The following is a 27,153-nucleotide window of genomic DNA, read 5'->3' as shown; positions in this document are numbered from 1 at the left end:
CTCGTTGACACATCTACCCGAGTGGCCCTGGCTTTTCCTTCACAGCTCGAACTGCTGGGACCACCTGACTGTTTGGGTGATTCCTGTGAGGTCTGTAAGCTCCACAGAGCAAGGCCTGTATCTCTTCTGTTCACGGTCACATAATCAGTTATCAGCTCAGTGCCTGAACGTAGTAAGGCCTGTATAAATGTTCAGTGAACAGATGAAATAAATGACTCAATGAGTGCTTCACTCATTGAGGGACACGGTGATGAAGGCAAACACACATGGAGGGTGCCTTGAACCAGTACACATTCTCCTACTGGCGGTGTAAGGGGACGGCCAGGATTTCGAGGAACGTTGTTTGAGCCAGGTATCTTTCAGTGTCAATCGATATGAGTAAACTTAGGGTTTTCATGATATGGTCTACGTTTTGCTAACAGGAGAAACCTGAGTCCTTCACAGAGACCAGATGGGTTTGGCAGAAGCAAATCAATCCCTGCCCTGGTGAGGTGCGTGTCTGAGTTCAGAGACCTTAGGAGCAGCCGGTACAGCCCAGGCAGAGTCCCTCTGCTGTCCTATTCCAACCCCCTCCCCACCCCAGCTCCTCCCCAACACAGCACCAGCAGCCTATGAGAGGGGGAACCTTGCTGAGCCGGGGTGGTGGGGTGGGGTGGACGGGCAACATCGGGCACGGGGCGGGACTCTCATTCCAGCACCCCTGTCCCCGAACGCATAGCCTGGTGGCCATCACCAACGCCCACGCTCAAGCAAGCACCTCTAGTTCCAAGTGCTCAGAGGACAGACGTCCGCTTGCCGCCCAGGCACTGGCGGGTTCTGGTGGAGAAGCGAGTCCCCCTTGCCGGGCGCCAGTGGCTCTGACTGCTCTCATGACGCTGCCACCGACCTGGCAGCCCGGGAGCAGCCTGGCAGGATGAAGGTCCCGCGTGCCGCCCTTTCGGCAGGGGGAGGCCAGCGTCGACAGGCCCCCGCTCCCTTCCAAACCTCCTCATCCCGGCAGCGTGTGACGCCGCAGTTAAAAAGGGAAATGGAGGGGCTTCCCTGGTGGCGCAGTGGTTAAGAATCTGCCTGCCAATACAGCGCACACGGGTTCGAGCCCTGGTCTGGGAAGATCCCACATGCCGCGGAGCAACTAGGCCCGTGAGCCACAACTACTGAGCCTGCGCGTCTGGAGCCTGTGCTCCGCAACCGGAGAGGCCGCAGCAGTGAGAGGCCCGCGCACCGCGATGAAGAATGGCCCCCGCTCGCCGCAACTGGAGAAAGCCCTCGCACAGAAACTAAGACCCAACACAGCCCCAAAAATAAATAAATAAATTTATTTAAAAAAAAGGGAAATGGAGTGACTTCTCAAGCAGAGCTCTCTGCGATACTGGATTCACTTAAACTTATTTCTCATGACTCTTCAGGCTGAGCCTATGTTTGCAAAATCTGGACAAACGTGCAGCAGGAGGATTTAGAGGGTTTCAAGCATCGGCTTAGCTACTGAATCGTGATTTTACAAGTCATCATTCTATGTCGTGAGTGACAAAAACCTGACTCACACAGGCTTGTGTGTGAGGAAGGGACTGAGATGGCTCACAAAGCTGAAGGGTGGTGAGGCCGTGCCCAGCGGTCGGTGGGGCTGGACCCAGAGCCTCACTCACGCGATGTTACCAGGTTCCTGCCGTCTTTCTCTCTGAGCTCTGCTTCCTCTACCTGAGCTCACCCTCAGAAAAGCCTTCTCCTGGCAGCTCCAGCTTACATGCTACCAGTTCAACACCCTAAGTAAAAAGAAAGCTTCACTTTAATGGTCCAGCTAGGGTTACCGGATTTAGCAAATATTTAGGACACACTTATACTAAAAAATTATTCCATGTTGATCTGAAGTTCAAATGTAACTAGGCATCCTGTATTTTATCTGGCAACCCTCCCTCCAGCACAGGACTGAAACTGGGCAACCTGCATCACATGCCATCCCAGACCCAATCGCTGTGGTCAGGGGGATGGGCTACGCCAACCGGCAGGCCACGGTCACCCGCCCATCTCTGGAAAGGCGCCAGCACGCCAGCCCTCCTGGTACACATGCCCTGACAGTGGGAGCAGGGTCCTTCCCCAGTAACTGGGATGCTGATCCTATAGGAAGGGGAACGAACCCAGCGCCAGCAGAAACAACACACGTCCACACAGTGACCATGAATGCCCCAGACGACACTGAAAAATATAAACTGCAGGGTAGCTGCACAGCACACAACAGGTTACAAAGCATTTTCATACCACTCTCTCCTTGCCACCCACACCTCCGTTTGGTTGGCAATGATCACTTCCTGTATTACTTTGCTAGGACTGCCATAACAAAGTACCACAGACTGGCGGACTGAAGCAACAAACACCTATTTTCTGACCATAATTCTGGAGGCTGGGGGGGCAAGATCAGGGCATCAGCAGGGTTGGTGTCTCCTGAGGCCTCTCTCCTCGGCTTGCAGACGGTGGTCTTCTCGCTTTGTCCTCACGTGGTCTTTCCTCTGTATACGTCTGTGTGTAAATCTCTTCTCGGACACCAGTCATATTGGATAAGGGCCCACCCATATGACCTCATTTTAACTTAATTATCTCTTTAAAGACCCCATTTCCAAACTTTCCCGGAGAGCGTACAGCAAGTCCCTTTCATGCTCCCTGCACCAAGCACGGGGCCAGGCATCCAGCAGACAACGTTCCTGAAATAAGCATTATTTGAAAGGAATGAAACAGAGAAAGAAAAAAAAAAATTCCTAAAGAGTCTTAGGAGATTTTAGCGGAAAGGAGAGGAGCGCCGGAGAACAGGCTCGTGATGTGAAGTGATAAAGACTCTTTAGAACAGCAAAAATGATGAGGCCTATGGATGTGTAAATGAGCCCCGGGAGGAACTAATCAGAAGGGTAAATTACAAAACCGAAAAAGACCGTAAAACAAGCGAGGAGAGAAAAGGGAATATTTCAAGTGTCTTTGGTTCATAAGAAATTCATGAGCAACGCGTGTGGAGAATTTGTTGGTTTTGGTGGTGGGAAAGAATTGTAAATATGTATAATATGTAAATACCTCTGATAATAAAAGCCCATGAAGATAAACGAGGCTGTCTTAAGAAAAGCTGTGAGCTGTATGAGATGCTAATGTAACTGTCGTCACTCTAAGAAATTACCATAATGCTTACAGGGCTTTGAAAGTTTCTGAGCTTTGGAAAGAAATGCATAAACACTAACCAGAAAGCGCGCACGCGTACTTATACACACGCATACACACACACACACACACACACACACACACACACACACACACGCCTCTATTTTTCTCTTTCCTTCTTTCCTCCCTCCCTCCCCTTTAATCTCCTCTAATTTTTTTTAAATGTGAAGAAGGCAGCTTTAGTGAAAACTGGCATTGGAGTTGCACCTCTCTGGGTTCAAATGCGACTTCCTGCCCCCAAGGACGAGCTGTGCGACGCTGACCCAGCCTCCCAAGCGCTCTGTGACTCACTCTACGAGTCTGAGAAATGGGCAGATACCTACGCCTCTCTACGTTTGAGGAGGAGCGAATGGGGCCCCACTGGAAGGCCCGACCGGCGCCCCTCCCACCCGGGCGCGCGCCGGCCAGTGGCCCCGGGACCGGACGACCGAGGGCCTTCCGGGGAGCGGGCCGGGCCGGGCCGGGCGGAAGGAGGGGCCGCGGCGGCGATCGCGCCGCCCGACCATGGCGCCTGCGGCCGGGCGCGGGGCGCTGGGCCTGTGGCGCGCCTGCAACTGGCTCATGGGCGCCTTCTTCGCGCTGGCGGCCTTCGTGCAGGTCAGCGCCCCGGGCCGGGCGGCGGGCGGCGGGCGGCGGGCGGCGAGACCCCGGGCTCCGAAACCCCGGGCTCCGAGCTCCGCCCCAGGCCCCGTGCGGTGTAGGCCGAGCGGCCGGCGGGGTCGCAGGAGCCGGCCCTGTACGGGGAGGGCTGGAGTCAGGGTTGGTGATACGGGAACCCGCACTCCGGCTCCAGCTGAGACAGGTGTGATCATATGGTCGCGTTTGCTCACATGCTGGAAGGAACTGATTCGGCGCGTGTCCCTTTGCAGGGACCTGAGCAGAAGCGGCCCCGGCACCTTTCTAAAAAGGCAGCCTGGGGGCGAGGCTGAGCTCACGGCCTAGGAGAGGAAGCAGAGCAAAACCCTTTGCAGCTAATTATCCTTCCAAGCCTGCTTTGGGGCCCCTTTGTGATAGCTTTCCTCATTCCTTGAGACTGGAGGGCCCTTAAGATACCCATTCTGGGCTTGGCTCGCCCTTTGCGGGCCCCCTGTGCCCTTCTTTACAAATAGGTAGGTGTGGCTGTGTGTTCAAACCAGGTGCTGGGTTCAGCCGGAAGCCCCTTCCCCCTCACCATCGGCTACACTGTGTCTTACTCCTCCTTGCATCCTCGGTGCCTACTGCAGCGTTTAGAAAATGACTGAAATGAATGAAGAGCAGAGCAAATACTGGAATGGAACACGACAGCATGTCGCTAATGCTGATGTTTTGGCATTCCAGGTGAACGACCCCGATGCGGAAGTGTGGATGGTGAGTAGGAGCCGCCTTCCCACGTCTGAAAGAATTGGGGAACTGCGTGAAACACGCAGGTTCATCTATTTGCCCTCCTCCCTGCTTCGTCTACTTAAAAACTTAGAAATCAAATCCTTAGTAAGTGCTTTTTCCTAAAATATTAGGAGAAGGATCAGATTGAGAAGTCAGAATTTTCCAGAGATATAGGTGCCTTTCAGCAGTATTCCCTTTGAATAAAATGGGCCAACTGAGGACACTTTTCTGAAGACACAGAGTAGACCTCTCAAGGTTAAGTGAACCGATCCTCATGAATTTCTACCCAGAAACTCCAACAAACATTTGACGAGAAAATGGCAGGCTTAAAGTATGTGGTTCTGCTAATTCAGTGAGTTACATTCATAAAAAGTAATTAAAGCCCATAAAACCTACAGTATACATTGAACCAATGCTCTGATTGAACCATTTAGAGGAGGGGGAGTTCATTCCACACATTTCTGGAAATACCTAAATTTCGGTTCTTTCAATACAGATATACAATACTGTACAGTATCACCGATGAGATGATTTTAGGCTTTGGAATAATGTTGACTGTGTACAGAGTAACCACAAGTGAAAGCATTTGGAATTATAATATATATAATGTAGTATATATTATATATATATGGGTATAAATATAACCACATTCTGATATTCTTACTCTCCAGATTCACATGCCCCTGCCTCTTCCTCAGTACCATGAGGTACTTAGTTCCAAATGTTCCAAATGTTATTTCTCCTGCAGTTCCAAACATCCAGCTTAATGCTGAATTTCCAAACGACTGCTAGATCTGTCCACCTGTACGTCGCAGTGGCTCCTCAGATACACACAAGGTCCTACCCAGCATCTTTCCCTCCAATGCCCACTCTTCCTTCTGACTCACCATTTCTGTTATCAGCAGTCATTCTGAGTCATCCTTGCTCAAAACCTCAGCCATCTCTAACATCTCTGTTTCTTACCACTGTCTTTGAGATCCCCTCAGAAAACAAAGAACAAAGCAATTCAGAAACAATGTAGGTCTAATTGCTTATCATGTTTTCATAGTGACAGCAAATCACTTAAAATGTTCGGCTCTGACAACTTCCTTATAAACTAAAGGTTTCTAACTAAGCGTCAACAGTTGATGTTAAGCAGCTACATTTCTGGGGAGGCCCCATGCTTCTTATAAACCTACCACCCCCTACCCACACCACACAAGCAATAGGTTTTTCCAGAGTCTGCCTGCTTGCCGTGAATGAGGCTTGAAAATAGGGCCTCTTCAGGGCCAGCCTTCCCAACTCCAGACCAACTTACAACAGTCTCCAAAATGAAGCGCCTGATCTTACTGGGCACATCTGGTCCGTACACTGTCAGTAAACTTTATGTGGTGTCCCTCGCAGAGACGGAGTGTGGGGCTGGGTGGTCCACGGAGCTAGACCCAGCAGGGCCATGTGGTTAATTATGGCTGCTCCTGCCCTGCTTTTCTAAGAGCACTTTTTGAAAAGTGGGGAAAGGCCATTTAGGCATGGATGTTGCTTGGGAGAGATTAGGAGGTCACTGTGTCTTGAGACCAAAACTCCGCTCAATGCTAGAGCTTGAAGATGAAGAAGTCTTTCCTGGAATAGCCTATAGTCTAGGAGGAAGGCATACAGAATTACAATCTGACATGGTAAACGCCATAAAGCAGAGGTCACCACTTCCTCAGCTGCTACTGAAAGCTAGAGGTAAGTCACGGAGTGTGGTGGCCACTGCTGTCATCTTTCTTTACTTCCTACACACCTCTGAACATCTCCTATACTGGGCATCCTTCTTTTTTTTTTTTTTCTTCTCTTTTTGGGCATCCTTCTTAACCCATATAATTTCCTCTTTTTCTGCTAACAGGTTGTATATACAATTCCTGCCGGTCTGACCCTGCTTGTTGGACTCAACCCTCTTGTCACAGGTATGAACCTTGGATTCTGAATGGAGATACAGCAAATCTGATTTCCTTTCAATGACGAGAGTCTATCTGCCAACCCCCAGGAGAAAACTGGAGCTCTCCATGTCTTTCTTCTCCCTTCTGATCGATCATAAGAGGAAGCGAATTCTAATCTAGATCGTCCTCACCCATCTTCAGGAAAACTTGATAAGGACGTGCCACACTAAGACAGTCTTTATCAGTTTGGAACCCAGGATCTCATACTGATGTGGTACAGTAGTTATGCCGTTTAGCCCCTGAGAGAGAAGGGCTTCAGTCACCGCGTTGATTTCTTAAGCCACCAAGCTGATGGAAGATGGGCAACAATCAAACTGCTAACCTTGTCTCCATACTTAGTGGTGATCATTGTCTATTATGTATTTACTCTATACAATTCTTCTCCCAGTACCACTCCCATTAATCATTTTCTGATTTTGAATTCATTCAACGCCTGTGTATCTGAACTGCTACTTTTGTAGAGAAACTGTCTATAATGTCTATAACAAATCTTCAGATTTTTCACTGAAACATGTTGCTCTCCCTAATCTCCTTATGTACCATCACAGTAACTCCAGCAATTTCTTGCACACTTTTATATATGTTTCCTCCATCTAGGCAGTAAGCCCCTTGAAAGGATCATGTCTAACCCATCTTTGCCCAAGTCTAGCTTAAACATGGCCAGGAATATGGCAGGTACCTAATGTTCGTTGAGTCAGTGAATGGCTCTAACACAGAGGCATTATCATATATTTGTTTTGTAACCTGCTCCTTGGATTCCTTACGTGTATATCCCAGGTGAGTATATACATAAAAAATTCACTTAAAATAGCGGTTTGTATTGCCCACAGGCCACCTACCTCAATTAGGGGCAAAACGTAGCTGCTTCACCTTTTATGGCCCTAAAAACTCAGTAAACCTTAGTTGGACAGTTTCATTCTATGAAACAGTGTCTTAGAGCAGAAAAAAAAATTTTTTTTACATTGTTTACTAACATTCTCTTATTAATGGGGAATATTAGTCCGGCAGGTTATTTGTCACTTTCTTTAAATCAGCTTCTACTAGTGGGGCTTGAAAATTCTCAGGGCCTTAGAATAAAGACTAATGATTCCCACCTGGGTGGGGAAAACTCCCATCGCCCAGATGCTCGGGCTCCTTGTACAAGGTCCCTAGATCTCTGTTTACATCTTCAAGGTGTATCAGTTAGGACTCCATTAGTTGCAAGCAAGGAAAAAACTCAACTCAAGTGGCCTGTAAGATGAAGGGAGATGTACTGGGATCCTTTACTGAAAAGTCTGGGATGGTGCTGGCTTCAGGCACTGGTGGCGACTCAGAACTTAAATTTGTCTGCAGTCTTAGCTCCACATCTACTGCACTTCAGCCCTGGGCTCCACGTGGTAGCCCTGCCACACAAAGGTCACAGCTTCACCACGCTGGGTCCAGCAGAATCTAGAAGCCACTTCCCTGATAGCTCCACAAAAGCTCAGAATGGAGTTGTTGGCCCTGATTCGTTATCTGTTCATCCTGAGACAAATCACTGTCACTGAGGGGATGGAATACATTGATTGACCTCGCTAAGGTCCAGTTGTCTGGGACACATAGACCAGGAGTGTGGAAAGGGTGGATCCCCAGAAAAAATAAGGGTCGTCATCATAGGAAGGGGAGATGCTGGACAATCAAAATAATAAATGTCCACTTAAGTTTATAAATACTGTTTTAATCTTTTGATTTGAGGGCAAATCAAAACAAAAAAAACCCAGCCTTTTCTGAATGCTTTACTTGAAGGCAGATTATGGCAAAGCAATACAAAGAGATCATTTTTCTCTGGGATGTGATTCCACGATTAACAGCACCAGGATATCTGTTTTTAGGTAACTTTATTTGGAAGAGTGTCTCTGCAATACACATATTCTTCTGTATCGTGTGGGCTGTTGGCTTGGCATACAACCTCTTGCTTCATACAAAACAGAACATCTTACATGAGGAAGAAGGCAGGTGAGCAGTGATTTTTTTGCTCTTTGGAAGGGGTGGGGAAGAACTGAGAAATCTGTTCCTTTATGACACCTTATCTTTGCATGATGATGATTTAATTCCCCCAACACCATAAGGAGCAGGGAAGATATTATCTCCTTTATAAGCTGAAGAAACTGAGGAAATGATAGAGCCAGGATTCAAAGCCAGCACTGCCTGCCAAACCTGTGATCACTACTACACGTTGCATTATATTATCGTCGGGCAGTTGGACCCTGACGCCCTTGTAACGAGCAAGGATCGCGTACAGTAATATTCAGTCCAGTCTAATGAGGTGAAAGCTCCATCAGCCTTCGGATTCAGTCCTGGTTCAAGCCAGAATCTTATTTACAAGTGTGATCAGCCCCATCAGAGGTCAACCTCTGCCAGCCTTGCCCGTATATATCTCACGTCCTCTCCTCCTTTTGTCACCACCATTGGCTCTTGTTTTATCACCTCTTCCTTTGCTTCCTCCCACCCTTGACTCCCTGGTCTCACGAATAGCCCCCCTCCTTTCCTTTCTATCCCACTGGTAACATCTGCCAACACCAAAATTGAGAGACCTGTAGCTTAAGTCTCACTGGTGAGGTGCTGCTACATTATAGGCCCTCATCTTTGGAAAACTAGATCAGGTTGGGTCAGTTGATGGGAATGCAGACCAAATGGTTTGAATCACCTCCACCAACCTGAAGCCCACGAGGCGCAGTGAAATCAAAGTGGGGGCTTCCGGTGGTATTTGGCCAAATACGATTATTTTCTACGCTATGTAAAAGATACAACCTTTTAACACATATTTCTAGAAACATATACCCGCCCCAAAATCATTAGACTCATACTACAAGTCATTCCACTCCACTAAGACGTGACCCAATCTCCTGCAATCTGTGCTTAAATTACTGATTTGAGCTCAACCTGCCTAACAGTGACCCCTCTAAAACAATGTGAAAAGAGTGCCTGATCCAATCTGGGATTGTCTTCTTGGTTGTGGTATTCCTCCCCATGACATGAAGTAGGTGATTTATATATGTTTTTGTTTGTTTTTTGTTGTTGTTTCTCTGTTCACCTGTAAATTGGGGAACAGTCATGAAGTTCATAGCTGCCTCATAAGATGAAATTTATTTTCATATAGGGCTTTAAAAGGTCTGAAAAAAGTAATTTATGAGTCATGGTTAGACTTGAAAATATTTTGTAGATGCTATATATCTTGGAGGAAGTCATCAGACAGTCAGCAGAATCAAGTGTCAGGGAGAAAATGACCCTTCGCAGCCACTTCAAAGTATGAAATCCATGCTGTTTTACAGGGAGCTCTTTGGTCTGGTGATTATCACAGCATGGCTGAGCCTGTGCCACAGCGCATCAAAGTAAGTTTTCAGCTCGGCTGTTAAAATCGGATGCGTTTAAGGTTGGTCAGATCAGGTAGGTAAGTGAGAATACTGACACAACTGTAAACAGGAATCTTTTGAGAGAAATCTTTCCTTTTCGCAAGGGAAGCTAACAAGAGTCGGTTCAGTGTTTCATGATCATTCATACTTTTATGAATACCACAGTTTCCTGTGTCGTCACAGGTAGTTGCCAGTCTATTCTCCAGAGAGAAGGAAAGTGATCTCAAAAGGATGCTTGGATATTTAGGGAAAAGTGAATAGCAAACAAAATATAAAACTGTGGGTACATGTAAGTGAATATTAACTTTATAAAACAATAATAGAAAAATAAAAAATACATGACAACTGTAGCATATAAGTTGGAAGGGGATAAATGGAGCTAAAGTGTTCTAAGGTCCTTGAATTATCTGGGAAGGGTAAAAGTATCAAATTATATTAGATTTTGATAAGTCAAGGATTCATGTGGTAATCCTTAGGGTAACCACTGAAAGAAAAGGAGTACAGAAGGCAGGAAAGGAGATGAGAAAAAGAACAGATGGGGAAAATAAGAAGCAGATGTTAAGACAGAGAATTAAACTCAAATATATGAGAAACTACATTAAATGTAATTGTTCCAAATATTCCAATAAAGATTTTCAAAACGGATAAAAGATTAAAAACTAAACACTGCTTACAAAAGAGAACACAAATATACAGAAACAGAAAGACTGAAAGTCAAAAGATTGAAAAAACATACTATACAAACACCAACAAAACGGAAGCCAGTATAGACACTTTCATTTTAAAAAGTAGATTTTAAGGTCAGCATTAGAAAAAAGGAGGACTTTTTGGTAATTAAAAAAAAATCTGCTTTAATTTTTTATTTTGAAATATTCAAACACATTCAAAAGCAGAGAGACTAATATAATGAATCAGATGTACTCATCACCCAGCTCCAACAACTATCATTATATATCCAATCTTGTATCATCTATCACTGTCCTGATTATTTTGAAATAAATCTCAAACATCATATTGTTTTATGTTTTATATATTTCAGTATGTATCTCTAAAAGATAAGCACTTAAAAAATAACCACTCTACCATCATCACACACAAAAAACAGAACAGTAATTCCTCAGTATTATGAGTTTTCCAGCCAATGTGTATATTTTCACAATTGTATTATAAATGCTTGCTCCTCTGTGCGTCATATTCCTATAAATCGGTGGTAAGATCTAGAAGCTTGGCCACATTCTGGTCGTCTTCTTCTCCTCCTCCTCCTCATCATCATCACCACTAAGCAAGACTACTTCATGGGTGGTGTTATGTACTTCCATCATAATGTGCATAACCTAGCTGTTTCTCTGTAATGTTAACATAAAATCTTTGATGATCACTGCCTAAATCCACTAATCCATTTGAGTTGCAAAATGGTCATAATCTAATTATACCATTCCTTGATTATTATCTGGAAAACTTCCACTTATCAATTCTTGGACTACTCAGACACAGATCATAAGAGGAAAAGGAGCTGACTCTCTTAATTTACCAGTTTTCAGAATAATGAGTTTTTCTTGCCTGGGCACCTTCCAAAAGTGACCAATGAGTTTTGTTTATTTAATAGTACCATTATAAAGTCATGGATTTCAACATATTTGATGTTTTTCAGTCCATGGCAGTTGCTTAAACTGTCCCATCTTTGACCAGGGGCACTTATTCAGGTTGGCACCAGAACTCTGTTTGACACGACCCTAGTAAACTTTGATTGCTTCCTTCCTTTCTGGTATGACAAAATGTTCCAAGCCAAGGTTGTACATTTTATGCCCCAGACCTGGGAATCAACCATTTTTCCAAAAAGCCCTCATTACTTTCAGTAGGTAATAATGGTATTTAGAGGTCACATTCTGGGCACAAATGGTGCTCACTGCTACTGGGTTGAGTTGGGTTCTTTTAGTGGGCAGAACTAGGAAAATTCACATATATGTGCACAGGTATGTATATCTATGTGTGTCATAAATATATATACATATGTATATGTGTGTGTATTACGTATATAAAGATATATATATATATATATATATATTTTTTTTTTTTACATATATAGTTAAAGATAAAATCCCTTATGAGTTCATATTGATCCTAGAATTCAAATTCAGGAGCACAAGTTTTCATCTGACCTTATCAGCAATATTAAATCTGTATTTACTTTTAATCATGTCAAAAAATCTCTAGTCTCAGTGACCTCAACATAACTCATCTGACTCATCCCACAATACAAACACAATCTCAGAATAACAATATAATTACTGAAAATAGGTATTTTGTGTTGCTGTTTCTAGGGAACATCTCTCTAAGGGATGTACATTCAAATTACTTGGAATAGTTACTCTGTGTGCTAATCCCACCAAGTGAATAGACAGTTAAGTTCATTTATTTCATTTTACTTTCAATTTCTAGGAATACTTTATTAAAAATATATTAATTTTATTTTATAATTATATAAAACATCTACGTGGTTCCAAAGTCAAATCTACAAGACATGGTACATTCAAAGAACTCTAACTTCTCTATCCCACAACCCTATGTCCTCCCTTTCTCTATAGGTGAAACTTTTTTCAACTTTATGGTTTATCCTTCCATGGTTTCTTTTTTTTTTTTTAAGTATTTATTTATTTATGGCTGTGTTGGGTCTTCGTTTCTGTGCGACGGCTTTCTCTAGTTGTGGCAAGCGGGGGCCACTCTTCATCGCGGTGCGTGGGCCTCTCACTATCACAGCCTCTCTTGTTGCGGAGCACAGGCTCCAGACGCGCAGGCTCAGTAATTGTGGCTCACGGGCCCAGCTGCTCCGCGGCACGTGGGATCTTCCCAGACCAGGGCTCAAACCTGTGTCCCCTGCATTGGCAGGCAGATTCTCAACCACTGCGCCACCAGGGAAGCCCCCCATGGTTTCTTAATGGAGCAAATATGTACATTCATTGGTATTCCTGCTTGTCTTAGATAAGTGATAGCACATTATACACAACTGTATTCTTGATTTCCCCTTACTACATCCTGGAGATCACCCTGTGGTATATAAAGACTTTCCTTATTCTGCTGATAGGTCCACAGTATATTCATCCAGTCCTCTACTGTTCAGGTTGTATCCAATCTTTTGTGATTCAAAATAGTGCCAACAAAGTGTATTGTCAAATTTTTGAATTTTTACTAATTCGATAGTTGAGAAATGGGTAGTTTTCATTTGTATTTCTCTTATTAGGAGCAAAGGTAAGCATATTTTCATATGATTAAGAGCCATTTGCATTTCTTTTTCTATCAATATTGGTTCATCTCTGAGAGTACAGGTTTAACCAATTTCTAAGGTTGTTGGTCTTCTCTACTTTTAGAAGCTCTTTACATACTAGGGCTGTTAACCCGCTGTCTGTGATATAAGCTGAAAAATTTATTTTGCAGTTTCTTATTGTCCTTTTACTTTGCTTATGCAAAGTACACTTTGCCATGAAAAAAAAAATTTTTTTTTAATGTGACCAAATTTATCGGTCCATTCCCTTATTGCTTCTGGATCTGGAGTCATAGTTAGGAAAACTTTCCTTCCTCTCAGGTTGTAAGTAACTTACCTAAGTTTTCTTCTAATACAAGTATGGTTTCATTTTTACATTTAAATCTTTGACCAATTTAGAGTTTATCCTAGTGTAACAGCAAAAAGAACGGATCCAATATTATCTTTTTCCTTTTTGGCTCTCTGGCGATCTCAACACCACTTATCAAAAAGCATACATAACTAATAACATAGCCTCAAAATAGATAAAATAAAAATTGACAGAGTGAAAAGGAAAAACTAAAAAATTTACAATCATTTTGGGAGACTTTAATATACTTCTTTCAGTTACTAATAGAACAAGAAGATTTAAAAAATCAATAAAGATATAGAAAATTTGAGCTACACGATAAGAAACTTGACCTAAAGGACATATATAGAATACCAGCACCAAGAATGGCAGAATTCAAATTTTTTTTCAGGTAAACGTTGAATATTTGCAAAAAGACTTTATGTTGAGCCATGAAATAAGTTCCAACAAATTTCAAAGAACTGAAATCTTATGGAGTATGTTCTTTGACCACAGTGCAATTAAGCTAGAAATCATTCACAAAAATAATAATCAGACAACCACTGTATGTTTGGAAATTAGGAAATATATTTCCAAATAATATTTGGAATACATCACAATGACAATCAGAAAATATTTTGAACTGAACGATAAGGAGACGACTACATATTAAAATCTGTGGGATGTGGCTAAAAAGCATGCTTAGAGGGAAATTTATAGCATTAAATACATATATTAAAACAAAACAAAACAAAACAAAAACTAGGCAGGCTGAAAGTCAATGAGCTAAGCTTTGAAGAAGTTAGGAACTCTCCAGTTCAAGAAGTTAGTAAAAGAACAGTAAATTAAGCCCAAAGAAACAAGAAAATAAATATAAAAGCAGAAACCAATGAAATGAAAAAATCAACATTAAAAAATAAAGGAGCAAGAGGGCCAAATATTCATTCTCTGAAATGATTAATAACACTGATAAACCCTGGCAAGACTAAAAAGGGAACAATAATTAGAGTGAGAGCAAGGAAAGGAAGGCACAAATAACTAAGCTCAGGGATGAAAAAGAGAAAGTTATTACCCATGTAACAGATACTGCAAAAATCGTAAGAGGATAGTATGAACAACTTTTTCCCAATAAATTTGAAAATGTAGATGAAATGGACAAATTCCTTGAAAGATACAATTTACCAGAACTGACACAAGAAGAAATACTCAGAACGGTCTCATAACTATTAAAGAAATTGAGTATATAATATAAATTTTTCCTAAAAGAAAACTCTAGACCAAATGGCATAACTGCAGAATTCTGCCTAACATTTAAGGAAGGAATAATGCCAACCTTCAACAAACTCTTCCAGAGAACAGAAAAAGAAGAAACATTTTCCAGTTTATTTTATGAGGGCAGAAAAATCTGGACACCAAAAGTTGACAAGAACATTACCCACCCCCCCCACCAAAAAAAAAAAAAGAAAGAAAGAAAAAAGAAATTACACAGCAATCTCACTCATGACCACAGATGGAAAAACCCTAAACAAAACATTAGCAAAAAATAAAAAACAAAAACAAAAACATTAGCAAATCAAGTCCTGCAATTCATGACCCAACCACCAAGTTGTGTTTATTCTAGGAATACAGTTAGTTTAACATTTGAAAACCAACCAGTGTTTTTCACCACATTAACAGAATGAAAGAAGAAAATAAACTATCTTCTCAGTCTATACAAAAAGAGCATTTGATAAAATTCAACATCCATTCATGATAAAAGCTCATAAAAATTGGTTTAGAAAGGAACTTACCCTGTTAAAGGGTATCTATACCACAGCATGATACTTAATGGTGAGCAGCTGAAAACTTTTCCTGAGATCAGGAATGAGAAGTAGCCACTGGTGCCACTTCTACTCAACACTGTTCTAGCTCTTGTCCTAGCCAGTACAGTAAGGCAAGAAAAAGAAATAAAAGCCCCCAAGGATTGGAAAGGCAAAATTAAATTTTCCTTATTCACAGATGACAAAATCACATATGTAGAAAATTTCTAAAAATCTAAAAAGTTATTCAAATAAGTGAGTTTAGCATGATGGCTGGATACTAGGTCAATATACTAAAATCAACTGTATTTTTATCAGCGAGTAACAGAAAATGATAAAAACAAAAAGTTACCATTTATAGTATCAAAAAATCAACTCCCCAGGAATAAATCTAGCAGAGATATGCAAAATCTCTGCATACAAAACTATAAAAACTATAAAACATTATGGGAGAAATTAAAGACCTCAATATTAAAATAAAGAACACCTAAATAATTATCCTATGGCAGTATAAGATAAACCCATACTGGCAAAATAAATGAATGAAACAAAATAGAATCTAGAAACAGATCCATATATATATATGTATATGGCCTTTACTTAGGATAATGGTGGCACTCCAGGGTAGCAAAAGAAGGCAATCTCTTCAATAAATAGTGCTGGAGCAATTGAATATCCATATGGAAAAAAGTGAACAACCCCTACACCTTAAAACTTTCATAAAAATCAATTCTAGGTGGATTATAGATCTAATGTGAAAAGCAAAACAATAAAACTTTTAGAGAAGATAATCTAGTATCCTTAAGACCTTGGGGAAGAAAAGTTTTCTTAAACAGGACACAAAAATCATTACGTAAAGATCCATTTTAAGATTGCTTTATCAATGACCTTCAACTGAGGTCACTGAAACACAGAATTATATTTCTTATATAATTCTTATATGAAATATAAGAATTATATTTCAATTTAAAAAATTAAAGAGACCGTACGAAAATGTAATGATGTGTTTTACTAAAATCAATCTTCATATTCGTTACCAAAGCAGTTCATAATTTTTATTGGATTTTTATGTATAATAATTTTTGTGTCTTTATAGGAATCCAGTTGGTGGAAGAATTCAGCTGGCTATTGCTATCACAGTTGCTCTTTTCCCATTTATCTCATGGGTCTATGTATCTATAAACAAGGAGATGCGGTCCTCCTGGCCAACTCACTGCAAGACAGTAATTTAAATGAAGAATCCTGTTCTTAAAATGAGAGTTTTCAATTTTTTGTAAACATGATTGTAACATGCCAGTTTCCTAGGAATTCATTTCAGGTAATTTGAGTTAATACTAGAGATAATTTTTTAAAAAAATCCCAAGTTAGGCTGCCTACAACACAGGACTGGAAGGGACTAGTGAGAGAAGGAGTCTGGCATTCTGGTGTGTCACAGTGTAGTAGAAAAGGCAAAACAAAAGTTAAGAAATATGAATTCTAACTCAGCTACGTCACTATCCATATGACTTGGGCAAATGTATAAACCTCCCGTGGATAATTCTTTATCTATAAAATAGGGTTACTACCAGACCTCCTACTTATTTATATAGTTGCAAGGTTTATAAGCGAGATAATGTGAGAGCATTCAAAATATACAGAGCTGACAAAGGGCTGCACCTGATAACACAGAGGGAAGCAGGGTTTGGATAATGACAGAAAGAGTTCAAGAGAGGGCTGTACCCCTGAACTAACCTCAGCATACTGAACTGGTACAGTGCCGTGAATTAAATGAGGACTCCAGATGAACCAAGTGAACAAGCATGTCTTGGAAAGAAAGTTAGCTAGAATAAAGGAATGTGGGACCAAAAAGAAGGAGGGAGAGAATATTAATTACATTTTAAATGAAAAATAAGACCAAAATCTATACACATATTTTTAATGTCAAAAGTAGCCCTGGTTTGGGGGCTTCCCTGGTGGCGCAGTGGTTGAGAATCTGCCTGCCAATGCAGGGGACACGGGTTCGAGCCCTGGTCTGGGAAGATCCCACATGCCACGGAGCAACTAGGCCCGTGAGCCACAACTACTGAGCCTGCGCGTCTGGAGCCTGTGCTCCACAACAAGAGAGGCCGCGAGAGTGAGAGGCCCGCGCACCGCGATGAAGAGTGGCCCCCACTTGCCACAACTAGAGAAAGCCCTCGCACAGAAACGAAGACCCAACACAGCCAAAAATAAATAAATAAAAACATGTCAATTCATTAAAAAAAAAAGTAGCCCTGGAGAGAAGACCATTTCAGAGCTGTACAGTCTGGTGGCCACTAGCTGCATGTCGTATTGAGCGCTTGAAATGTACACTGAAGAAGTTTGAAGTTTTTCATTTTTATTTAAAAACATCAATTCAGTTATGAGAAAACTTATAAGTGTGTTTGGAACACTTGTTTTAAGTATGTTTGGAACAACTTGGATATGTGAATCTACTTCTTCAACTGCAAATTTTATATCTAAATATGGACCAAGTATTTCCAGTGAAAATTTAGTGTCCAAATGGACGGATTTTAAGTATAAAATACACACTAGATTTTACAGACTTAGTATAAAAAAGAATGTAAAATATTTTTATATTGATTACATGTTAAAATAATATGTTAGATGTATTGGGGTAAATAAAATACATAATTAAAATTAATTTTATCTATTTCTATTTACTTTTTAAAATGTGACTGCTAAAATATTTCAAATTACTTATGTGGCTCACATTATATTTCTCTTGGTCAGTGCTGTCTTAGAGCATCTGGATGGCAACTCTTTTTACATATGCTAGCATCAAACTCCATAGTGAAGACAGTTTCATGAGATTTAGGAAATATTTGACTCAAAAAGTATTAGTAGAGTGAAAATGAGTCTGGTAGTTTGCCTATTTTTATAGCCTTTAATACGATATTAAGTATTCTATAAATATTTGTTAAAGGAGATAGGCATGTTTTTTGTTTTACATAATGGCCACTGGATAGTCAGAAATTCTCTATCAAGATTTAGAGGGTAAAGGAAAAAAAATCTAGTTGATATTAAAGCAATTAAAGTAAAATTTATTTTAAGGGTCAGTGAAATACAAATAAAGGATTTCAGTTTTCTAGTATATTTATGGTTTTTATACCTCCGTTAGTATAACTATTAGACATGAAGAAACAGATTTATTTCCAAATTCTATATAGGACCTACCCATCCTCCAAGTAATGCTTGATTCTGTGCTTAAAAGACTGTAATGTTTCAATTTTTTTAAAAAGTAATGTCCAAAATAAACTTTCATCATATTTGCATCTCCCATATAACACTATGAATTTTGTGAATATACACAGTTCCTTTCATATCTCCAGAAGCACGTAAAAGGCAGTAACTTGGTAAAGTACTGCCTTTTGAAGAGTATTACTGAAATTGCTTTTCAACTCTATTTTTCAATTGAATTTAAGTATTATTAGTAAGTTTAATAGTTCTATTGTCAAAATCTCTGTCTTCCCACCCTCACAATCTTTTTTCTCCCCATTGTCATTCTCCTATATCAGCCTCTCATTATCCACTGCCTGGAATTGACACAGATTTCCTCACACATTCCCCAGCTCGGACACCGGAGTGTTCCTCACTGCCTGACAAGTTTAGTTCTAACTCTGGCTCATCCATCACTCAGGGCTCTTCACCACGTAGCCCTACCTTGTCCTTTCCCGCTTTACCGCCTGCCATCCCCCAGCGCCGTTTGGTGAATGCTCATAGCATGACTTGCAGTTCCTGAACTCAGCATATCCTATGACGCTACGCTGTTCCGTCTACATGAAATGCACCCACACACCTATTTAAACCATTTTTCTTCCTTCTTCAAGTCATCCCTGTTCCCTTCAAACAAAATTAAATCCCTCCTCCATGTTGCCACTGCCCTTTCTTCATACATTTGTATGCAGGGTTGTTTCTCTCTCTCACGCATTAAAGTCACGTCAGTAGGCTGAATAATGACCCTCAAAGGTATCCAGGTCCTAATCCCCAGAACCTTTGAATGTTACCTTACATCACAAAATAGACTTCCCAGATGTGATTAAGGATCTTGAGATGGGAAGATTATCCTGGATTATCTGTGTGGGCCCTCAATGTAATTACAATATAAGAGGGAGGCACAGGGATATTTGACTACAGACGGAAGAGGAGAAAGGCATTGTGACAACAAAGCAGCAAGAGACTGGAAAAAGCTGCACTGCTAGCTTTGCAGATGGAGGAAGGGGCCATGAGCCAAGACATGCAAGAGATGCAGCCCTAGAAGCTGGAAAAGGCAAGGAAACCGATTCTGCCCCCGAGAGAGCATGGCCCTGATAACACCTTGATCTCAGCCCAGTGAAGACGATTTCAGACTTATGACCTCCAGAACTGTAAGAGAACAAATGTATGTTGTTTAAGCCACCGAGTCTGTGCTAATTTGTTACAGCAGCCAGCGGAAACTGATATGCCTCTGTAGCCCCACGGTGCTTCGGTACTCAGCAGACACACTTATGTTGACTAGTACTGGTTTTTTGGTCTTCCTGTTTTTCAGGCCCTGAATCAAACTTTTTCTACACTTGAACAATCCCCGTTTGCCACTGAGTAAGTGTTTCTGCAAATAAGTCTTAGAATATATGACAGCTCAGTTAAACATGCCCCGTTTGTCTATAAAGGGAGTCAAGGGTAAATTCATTTACCTACGATAGTCTCATATAGCACCAGCTGGGGGCCCAAACAGACATGCTGGCAGGCACACAGCTGCCCTGGCACTTGGTCCTGCTTTGGCTGAACTCACAAGAGGTTCACAAGGGAGACCACACATTCACCTGTGTGAATGGGGGTGCTATTCGTTCACCTGTGAAGTAACTGGTGATGTTTCTGGCTTACGAAACAGGAGTATAAACCTATAAAAGTACAAATATGATGGGTACTCTGAGCAAACAATGTCTAAAGCTCATTCACACAGCTGGGTAAATGGAAGAAGTTTACCTGAGCTTATTTTATTTCTTTTTTATTATGAATTTTAACTTACATAGCTAATACAGTGAATGAATACATTCTCCTTGTAAAAAGTAAAAAAAACCTCAGGTAAGGCTAAATAGAGTCTGTTTGGAGGACTGTATCCCCCCCACCTCAGTCTCCTCCCTGGTTTATTCATGCTACTTTCATTCATTTCCTTTCCAATTTTCAGCACAGGATATATTATCCAAAAATGACATTTCAGAATATCTTATGAGCTAACACACATTGAAGTCAGTTATGGCTATCTGTTATGCAAACGGAATACTAAACAATGAGACTCAGGATTTGGGGAGAGGAAGGCGGAACAAAACCACAAAGCCAAGTCAGTCTCTTTCTATAAAAGTAAACAAATAAGATCAGACTAAAAATGGAAAGCGTTTTCCTTCTTGTAATTCATAATTCTGTCTGGAACTCTGCCCTTCCCTTTCAGCATCATTTTGTCAGGATAGACGTGAACTGTGCCAAAAGCCTGGCTGTCTGGAGCCGTTTCAATAACCCCTTCTATGTTGACGTGGTGCACACCAAAAGGGTCCTCAGAGTAGCCACCATCGTGAGTGTGACCGGCGAAGAAACACACCACACACTTGTGAGACCAAATGACTGCCAGGGCGTCTCTGTAATTCCAGGCCAGGCACACACTGTCAGAGGCCTCGGGATAAATGGGAAGATGGCCTGTTAGTTAAAGAGAAGAAGAGTTATGAGCCAATTAAGAAATACCTCTTTCACCAAAAAAAGGCTAAAAACTAGTACTCAGGATAAAGAAAATGTGTATTGCTACTCATATGGACCGAGACCAGAGAGAATCCACATACATGAAAAACTAGATAATCTAGAGCCACGTCTCTGGAGCATAAAGAAGGGCGAGACAGTTTGCATCTGACGGGAGAGAGGCTGCTGTGTAGGCAGAAACCCTGAGATCTATGACCTACAAAGTCTCAAGATGCACAAACACCACCACAGGAGACTGAGGGCATCCCGGGCAGGGCGGTCCGTAAAGGCAGCCAGAGATCAGGCAGATGCTGCACTAGAATCCAGTCTCACTGATTTCCCTAAGAGTATGAGTGTTATACACACAGAAAGAGCTACTCCCAAGTAAAACAGTTTAGGAATGGACCAATGGATTATATGTATATGTCATTTATATAAACACTCAACGTTTTATAAAGAACTGACTTATGCTACTTGAAATACCTCCATGAGATCAAGGTGGCCATAGCCATTTTACAGATGAGAAAACTAAGTTAAAGCAGGGAACATTCATACTAGCTTCCACCGGAGATACAGCCAAGAGAATTTCAAATTCTTGATCTCAAGGCACCTACGAGGCCACATCAACATCAGGTCACGGTTTCACTCCCACGTACAGGTACAACAGCTCACTGATCTTTGATTCTTCCCATTAAATCACTTTCCTTTTTTCTCTATTACTGTTTATTTTTATCCTGAAATTTTATTCTGAGTATTTTTATTCTGCTTAATATCTATTAGTTTATAATACAAGTAAAAAAAGGGGAGGTAACAGAGCACGTGCACACGCACACACACGCATGCACGCACACACGCGCACACACACACGCGCGCGCGCGTGCACACACACACACACACACACACACAACCACTCTTCAAGCTGTGATAAGGGCCGAGCATCCCAGGAGGCTGGGTGACTCTGCAGACCCAGACGCCACACTGGACTCGCCAGACACAATGAGCCGCTCCTCCTCTCTGAAATACTTGGCTTCCAGAACATGGCTGTCCCCCTAGTTTTCTCCCACCCTCAGCGGCTTCTGATCTTCACTCTGCTGCTTCCTCACTTCCCCAGTGTCCCGTCAGGAGTGCCCGAGTGCTTGGTCCTCAGGCTTCACTACTCCATCTCTACCCAATGGCTTGGTGATCTCTTAGTAATTTACAGTTTTAAATACTATCTGTATTCTTTCAACTTCCACGTTTATATATCTGGCCCAAACTCCTATTCTGAATTTCCGACTCTTATGTCCCTACTGCTTACTCAGCATCTCTCCTGATGTCTAATAGGCATCTGAAACTTAATATTTTCAAACCTGAACTCCTGAACTCTTCACCCAAAACCCCTCCTACTGCAGTGTTCCATATCTCAGCTAATAGCAATTCTATCCTTCCAACTGCATGGCCAAAACTTGAGTAGGCCAAATACTTCTGAGAAGCCAAAATGAAAGTGAAGAAGCAAACAGAAACAAAAGAAAATGTCTGGGCTTCCCTGGTGGCGCAGTGGTTGAGAACCTGCCTGCCAATGCAGGGGACGCAGGTTCGAGCCCTGGTCTGGGAAGATCCCACATGCCGCGGAGCAACTAGGCCCGTGAGCCACAATTACGGAGCCTGCGCGTCTGGAGCCTGTGCTCCGCAACAAGAGGCCGCGATAGTGAGAGGCCCGCGCACCGCGATGAGGAGTGGCCCCCGCTTGCCGCAGCTGGAGAAAGCCCTCGCACAGAAACGAAGACCCAACACAGCCATAAATGAATGAATGAATGAATGAATGAATGAATGAATAAAGACTTTCTATTTCACTGTCTTTATTTAAAAAAAAAAAAAAAGAAAGAAAGAAAATGTAGCCATTTTAAACTTTGCTAAAGAAAACCCGAGGCACTCAGTTGTTCATCCAGTGTCTGAGCTTAGAGCAAAATGGAAGAAATGTACGAGATGCTAACGCAGACAGGTGCACTGACAGAAGTGCAAAGAAACGGGAAGAATACGGTACGGAGGGAGAGACGACGAAAGGGGACTCCAGTCTCAGGAGCTCTATGACTTGACCTACGTAGTTTAATCTCTTTGGGTTCAGTTTCCTAATCTTTAAAAGTAAAAGGTTTGACTATATGATCTCGAGGTCCCTTTTAGCTCCAGTATTCTCTACAATAACAGGTACATTTTGGCAGTCAAAACTAAAAAGCAGAGACAAGAAGTATCCCACTTTGGAAACCACTTATTACAGAGCCAAACAGTGTCACATCATGTCTATAACCCCTGAGGGCATCTTATAATTTTCTAAGCCTTGAATGACATTTGATATTCTAGAAATACCCCTACTCCATCTCATATCTTTACCACATCAGTGAAAGATAAATAAGTAAAAACTGATTAATAGAAATATAATGGGGTTTTTTTGGCCACGCCGAGCGGCTCGCAGGATCTTATTTCTCCCACCAGGGACTGAACCCGGGCCTCGGCAGTGAAAGCGCCAAGTCCTAATCACTGGACTGCCAGGGAATTCCCTGAAATATAATTTTATATTAACAACCATCTGAATAGCCTGTCATTTTCAAAGGGATTTCATGTTCATAAGTTCATTTGATACAATACTGAGAAAACTACAGTTTGCACATTCAACATTTGTCCATAGTTACACAGGTCATAGAAACAAGAGCTAGAATGGCATGCCGTCCCTGTGACCCTCAGTCCTATCTTCTCATCCATCAGGCCACATCGATTTTAAACGAGAGAACTAATCTCAGCCCCCAAACCAAGTACACCAGCCATACTGCAAATCCAAATTCAGTTCTTCGTGTGTGTGCATGTGCGCACACACGCTCACATACACACACGTCTATTTTAAGCACCTCCAGGTTCCTATAACCTCTAATGGCAGTATGTCTGTGAAAAATAATTCTAAACGAAAACAACACATTTTATTTCCTTGCAATCATATGGTGGACACAGTTACAGACCTGCCAGATGAGCCTCTCACACTCGTCCTGTGACACCAGCTTTGCTTTCACCTCGTCAGCAGAGGTCACTGCACTCACAGGTAGGTCTCCTGAGGCTGGGATTTGGTCTGGGGCCTGGATGGAGTTTTTCACTTATATATATTACTACACAAATTGAACCCACTTGGGGAAATACTACTTTTAAACTTAAAGGGCCAACTCACAGGCTCTAATATATAGCAAGATGTTTTATTTTACAATTCTTTCCTGACTCAAGCTTAAATGTTAATTTCACATTCAGATTGTTTCTCAATAAAAAATTTTAAACTAAGCTTTCATTTTATAAAAATATCACAATATTAAATATTGCTAGTATGTTTTAAAACCTAACTAGACCCATTCTCTAAAATGCTAGTGTAATCAAATCATTTAAATACTTACTCACAATCACCACCTTTTCTTGGTTTCTGTCAGAGAATGTAAGAACTTCATTCAGCCAGTTCAGCTGTTCCTGGCTGAATCCTCCATTAAACTGGACAAACTGGGGCTCAGCAAGTCCTGAAACAAATTTAGTAATTTAGACCCATCAAATGTCGATTTTCCCTCATTTGGGCATTCAAACTTAGCTAACATGGGGACACTTGTACTTTTCTTTAGGAACATTTGGCAGCAATTGACTTAAAATAGGAAACCATAACAATTTAGAGCAATGCAAATCACACTGTATCTTACTCCTAATCTCAATTCTCCTCTGCTTACTTCCCCAGCTTCCCGTTACACTGAATATAAAACAGACTGTCTTCTATGTCCACTGAGCCACTATAAAATCACCTTTCACCCCATGGGCCCTTCTGTGCTCTTCAGTAACAGTGTCTTACACTGCTTTGTGCCTCTGCATTGGTTTTTGTCTTGAGTGCTCTGCCCCACCCGCTCTTCCCAAGGATGACTCCTTCACGTCACTTAGCTGAAATGCTTTTCTCCTTAGAGAGGCTATTTCTGGCCACCTGACTAAAATGGTACCCCTAGTCCTTTTCTGTAATATTGTACTTTATTTTCTTGGTGGCACTGATCACTTATTTCTGTTGCATTTATTATCTGTCCCGTCCACTTTCTTCTTGTTTCCTCCACTCCATCCATAAAAAAGTGGGACTGTCAGTATTGCCTACGCCTCTGAATCGCTGCCCTAGAAAAAGTACCCGGCCAGATCATCAGGCACTCAGATATCTGTTAAATAAATGAATCTTGAACCAAATGCCACCAATCCATGTGCCATCAGGCGTGTGAGAAATCCTGACCCTGAACAACAGGACAATATACTTTTACCTTAATCGTCCATCTTCCTGCTGAATAAAAGGTAGCTGAAGAATTTAAAGACAATGTATTAGATTCTCAGCTCAAAGGAATAATTCACCTTGAGGACTATTCAATTCCGTATTTGGATTGTGCTCCCTCAGTATCTTCAGGCACTGCTGGTATTTTGGAGAAGACTGATCCACGCCCAAGATACTCATGTCATAAGCATCGAGTAAAATGAACCGGAATTTAGGGAATGGTACAAAATGATAAGCGTAATAATTCTCTGAAGGCACAGTCTCAGGATGATGGGCAATCTGGTCCTCCAGAAACTTTGTGTTAAGTTTGGAGTTTGTTAAATAGTCTCTGCTGAAGTTATAGAATTCATGATTTCCCCATGCGTGATGAACTGGGACTTTCAGCCTTTGGAATGTGTTCATGATGAGTTCTAGTGACTTTTCCGATGCTTTATACTGTGCATTATATCCATCGATGATGTCTCCAAGCTGAAGTACACAGCTGGGTGGGCTGCTTTCTTTATTCCAGTGTTCAATAGCACCCTGTAAGTGAAGAAGACTGTGTCTGTAGTATCTCCGTCTGCTTCCTTGGAAATTATAGCCATCTTCCAAATCAGCATATTGAATATCTGCTATAACTCCAAAGGAGAAAAGAAGTTCTGAACTCTCACTGAGGGGTCCAGGTTCGGGCTTAGCATCCATAATCTCCAAATAGTTTTCTAAATTAAGTAAGGAAAGTGAAAAAGATAAAGTTATTAACATCTAATTTTCTAACTGGACTGAAGAAAATAGTAAAATGAATATTAAACTTAATAGTCAACCCACTAGGTAGCTTGGTACAGAGAAAAGTGCATGGGCTTCAGAGTCTGATGGTCTTAGGTCCAAATTACCAAGTCCTCAAAATGCTTCAGTTTTCTCATCTGTAAAACAGATGATAACCTCTATTCTGCAGAAGAACAGCAATTTACAAAAGGGTATTATCCTATTCATGAACAGGCATTCTAGTTCTAGTAAAGTCAAATTCAAATCTGGTATAATTTGTAATTTTTAATAAATATACACTAGTTTTAAACAAACACACACACACACCCCTTCTTCCACAAACACCAAAATAATTCTATCAAAAGCTCAAGATTTTTTTTTGGGGGGGGGAGTTGTATATTACACTCATTCATTGTACTTTATACATTAGTTCCCACTAGGAGTATATTATGTTAGGCTAGATCTTTTCTCTTTGTTGATGGGTAGGTCACCTCAAATAATTTTCTCATATTTTATATATGCAATAACAGAGAGAGGAAGAAAAGATGAGAGGATTAAACAAAAAAATCTGGCACAAAAACTACGACATTGATATGACTATTTTCATTTCTGTGAGTAGTGATTCCTCGTTCTTCAAAAGTTGGATTCAAATTTGTACCAGCTTTTTAAAACCTGAATACACATTCCCCTTCTCTCTAACCAAGACAGGAAATATGTATTCTTTTTTTCTTATACATGATCTCTGCCCTGCCTCAGTGGACCACAAGTGCTAGGGATTTAGACTTGAAAAAGCTATTACTTTATTAGACTGTTTACAATCTAAATTTATAATCATTTGTAATCTCTTAAAAGTGCCAAGAACACTAAGGATTAAAATAAAAATCAAAGGCTAGGACCCTAAATTATCAACTATTCTTGCTATAAAAACTACAGTAATAAATTGTGTTGTGGTGTCTAGGTTATTAAAACCTAGTTGTTTCTAAAAATTCATTTGTAGTTTCTATAATTACTTTCAGACTCCTGGTCTCCAGTCATTTGCTGAATATTCCTACTGAGTCCTTTTTAACCCTCTACAGACATGTGAAATCCTGTCAGAGTGCTCCTACGAGGTGGAGGTGG

The 27,153-nt window shown here is 41.4% G+C and overlaps 2 protein-coding genes across 6 annotated transcripts in view; one reads left to right on the top strand and one right to left on the bottom strand.

The window, feature by feature from the left end:
- Positions 1-27,153, bottom strand: part of ADPRM (ADP-ribose/CDP-alcohol diphosphatase, manganese dependent) — a 386,060-nt gene that overhangs the window by 355,786 nt on the left and 3,121 nt on the right. Inside the window, exons 2-4 of one of the 2 annotated variants that reach the window (XM_082441419.1) lie at positions 25,374-25,991; positions 24,404-24,520; positions 19,823-20,960 (exon numbers count right to left, since the gene is read on the bottom strand). In XM_082441419.1, the coding sequence (XP_082297545.1) occupies positions 20,650-20,960; positions 24,404-24,520; positions 25,374-25,991 (1,046 nt within the window). In that variant the 3' untranslated portion in view covers positions 19,823-20,649. Of the gene's footprint in view, positions 1-19,822; positions 20,961-24,403; positions 24,521-25,373; positions 25,992-27,153 lie in introns of those variants that run through there. The other variant, XM_082441418.1, reaches the window with a different exon arrangement.
- On the top strand, positions 1,348-19,688 carry TMEM220 (transmembrane protein 220). 4 transcript variants are annotated; one of them, XM_082441470.1, is made up of 6 exons: positions 3,580-3,792; positions 4,513-4,542; positions 6,422-6,482; positions 8,366-8,489; positions 9,806-9,865; positions 16,369-19,688. In XM_082441470.1, the coding sequence occupies exons 1-6, from the start codon at positions 3,700-3,702 to the stop codon at positions 16,502-16,504; spliced, it is 504 nt and encodes a 167-aa protein (XP_082297596.1). In that variant the 5' UTR covers positions 3,580-3,699; the 3' UTR covers positions 16,505-19,688. The 4 variants fall into 4 exon arrangements, with proteins under 4 accessions (XP_082297595.1, XP_082297594.1, XP_082297597.1 ...); XM_082441468.1 differs by lacking the exon at positions 6,422-6,482 and having other exon boundaries at positions 1,364-3,792; XM_082441471.1 differs by lacking the exon at positions 9,806-9,865 and having other exon boundaries at positions 3,573-3,792.

Source organism: Balaenoptera physalus, assembly GCF_965194825.1.
Source record: "Balaenoptera physalus genome assembly, chromosome: 20".
Taxonomy (NCBI): Eukaryota; Metazoa; Chordata; class Mammalia; order Artiodactyla; family Balaenopteridae; genus Balaenoptera; species Balaenoptera physalus.
The sequence above is the reverse complement of the archived record's forward strand: the minus strand, read 5'-3'. Positions and strand labels throughout refer to the sequence as shown.

Excerpts from the sequence above, each read along its gene's own strand:
- TMEM220 (XM_082441468.1), top strand. The coding sequence starts at position 3,417 with ATGCGACTTCCTGCCCCCAAGGACGAGCTGTGCGACGCTGACCCAGCC. Across the intron at positions 8,490-9,805 it reads TTACATGAGGAAGAAGGCAG|GGAGCTCTTTGGTCTGGTGA; the intron begins GTGAGCAGTGAT and ends GCTGTTTTACAG. Across the intron at positions 9,866-16,368 it reads CTGTGCCACAGCGCATCAAA|GAATCCAGTTGGTGGAAGAA; the intron begins GTAAGTTTTCAG and ends GTGTCTTTATAG.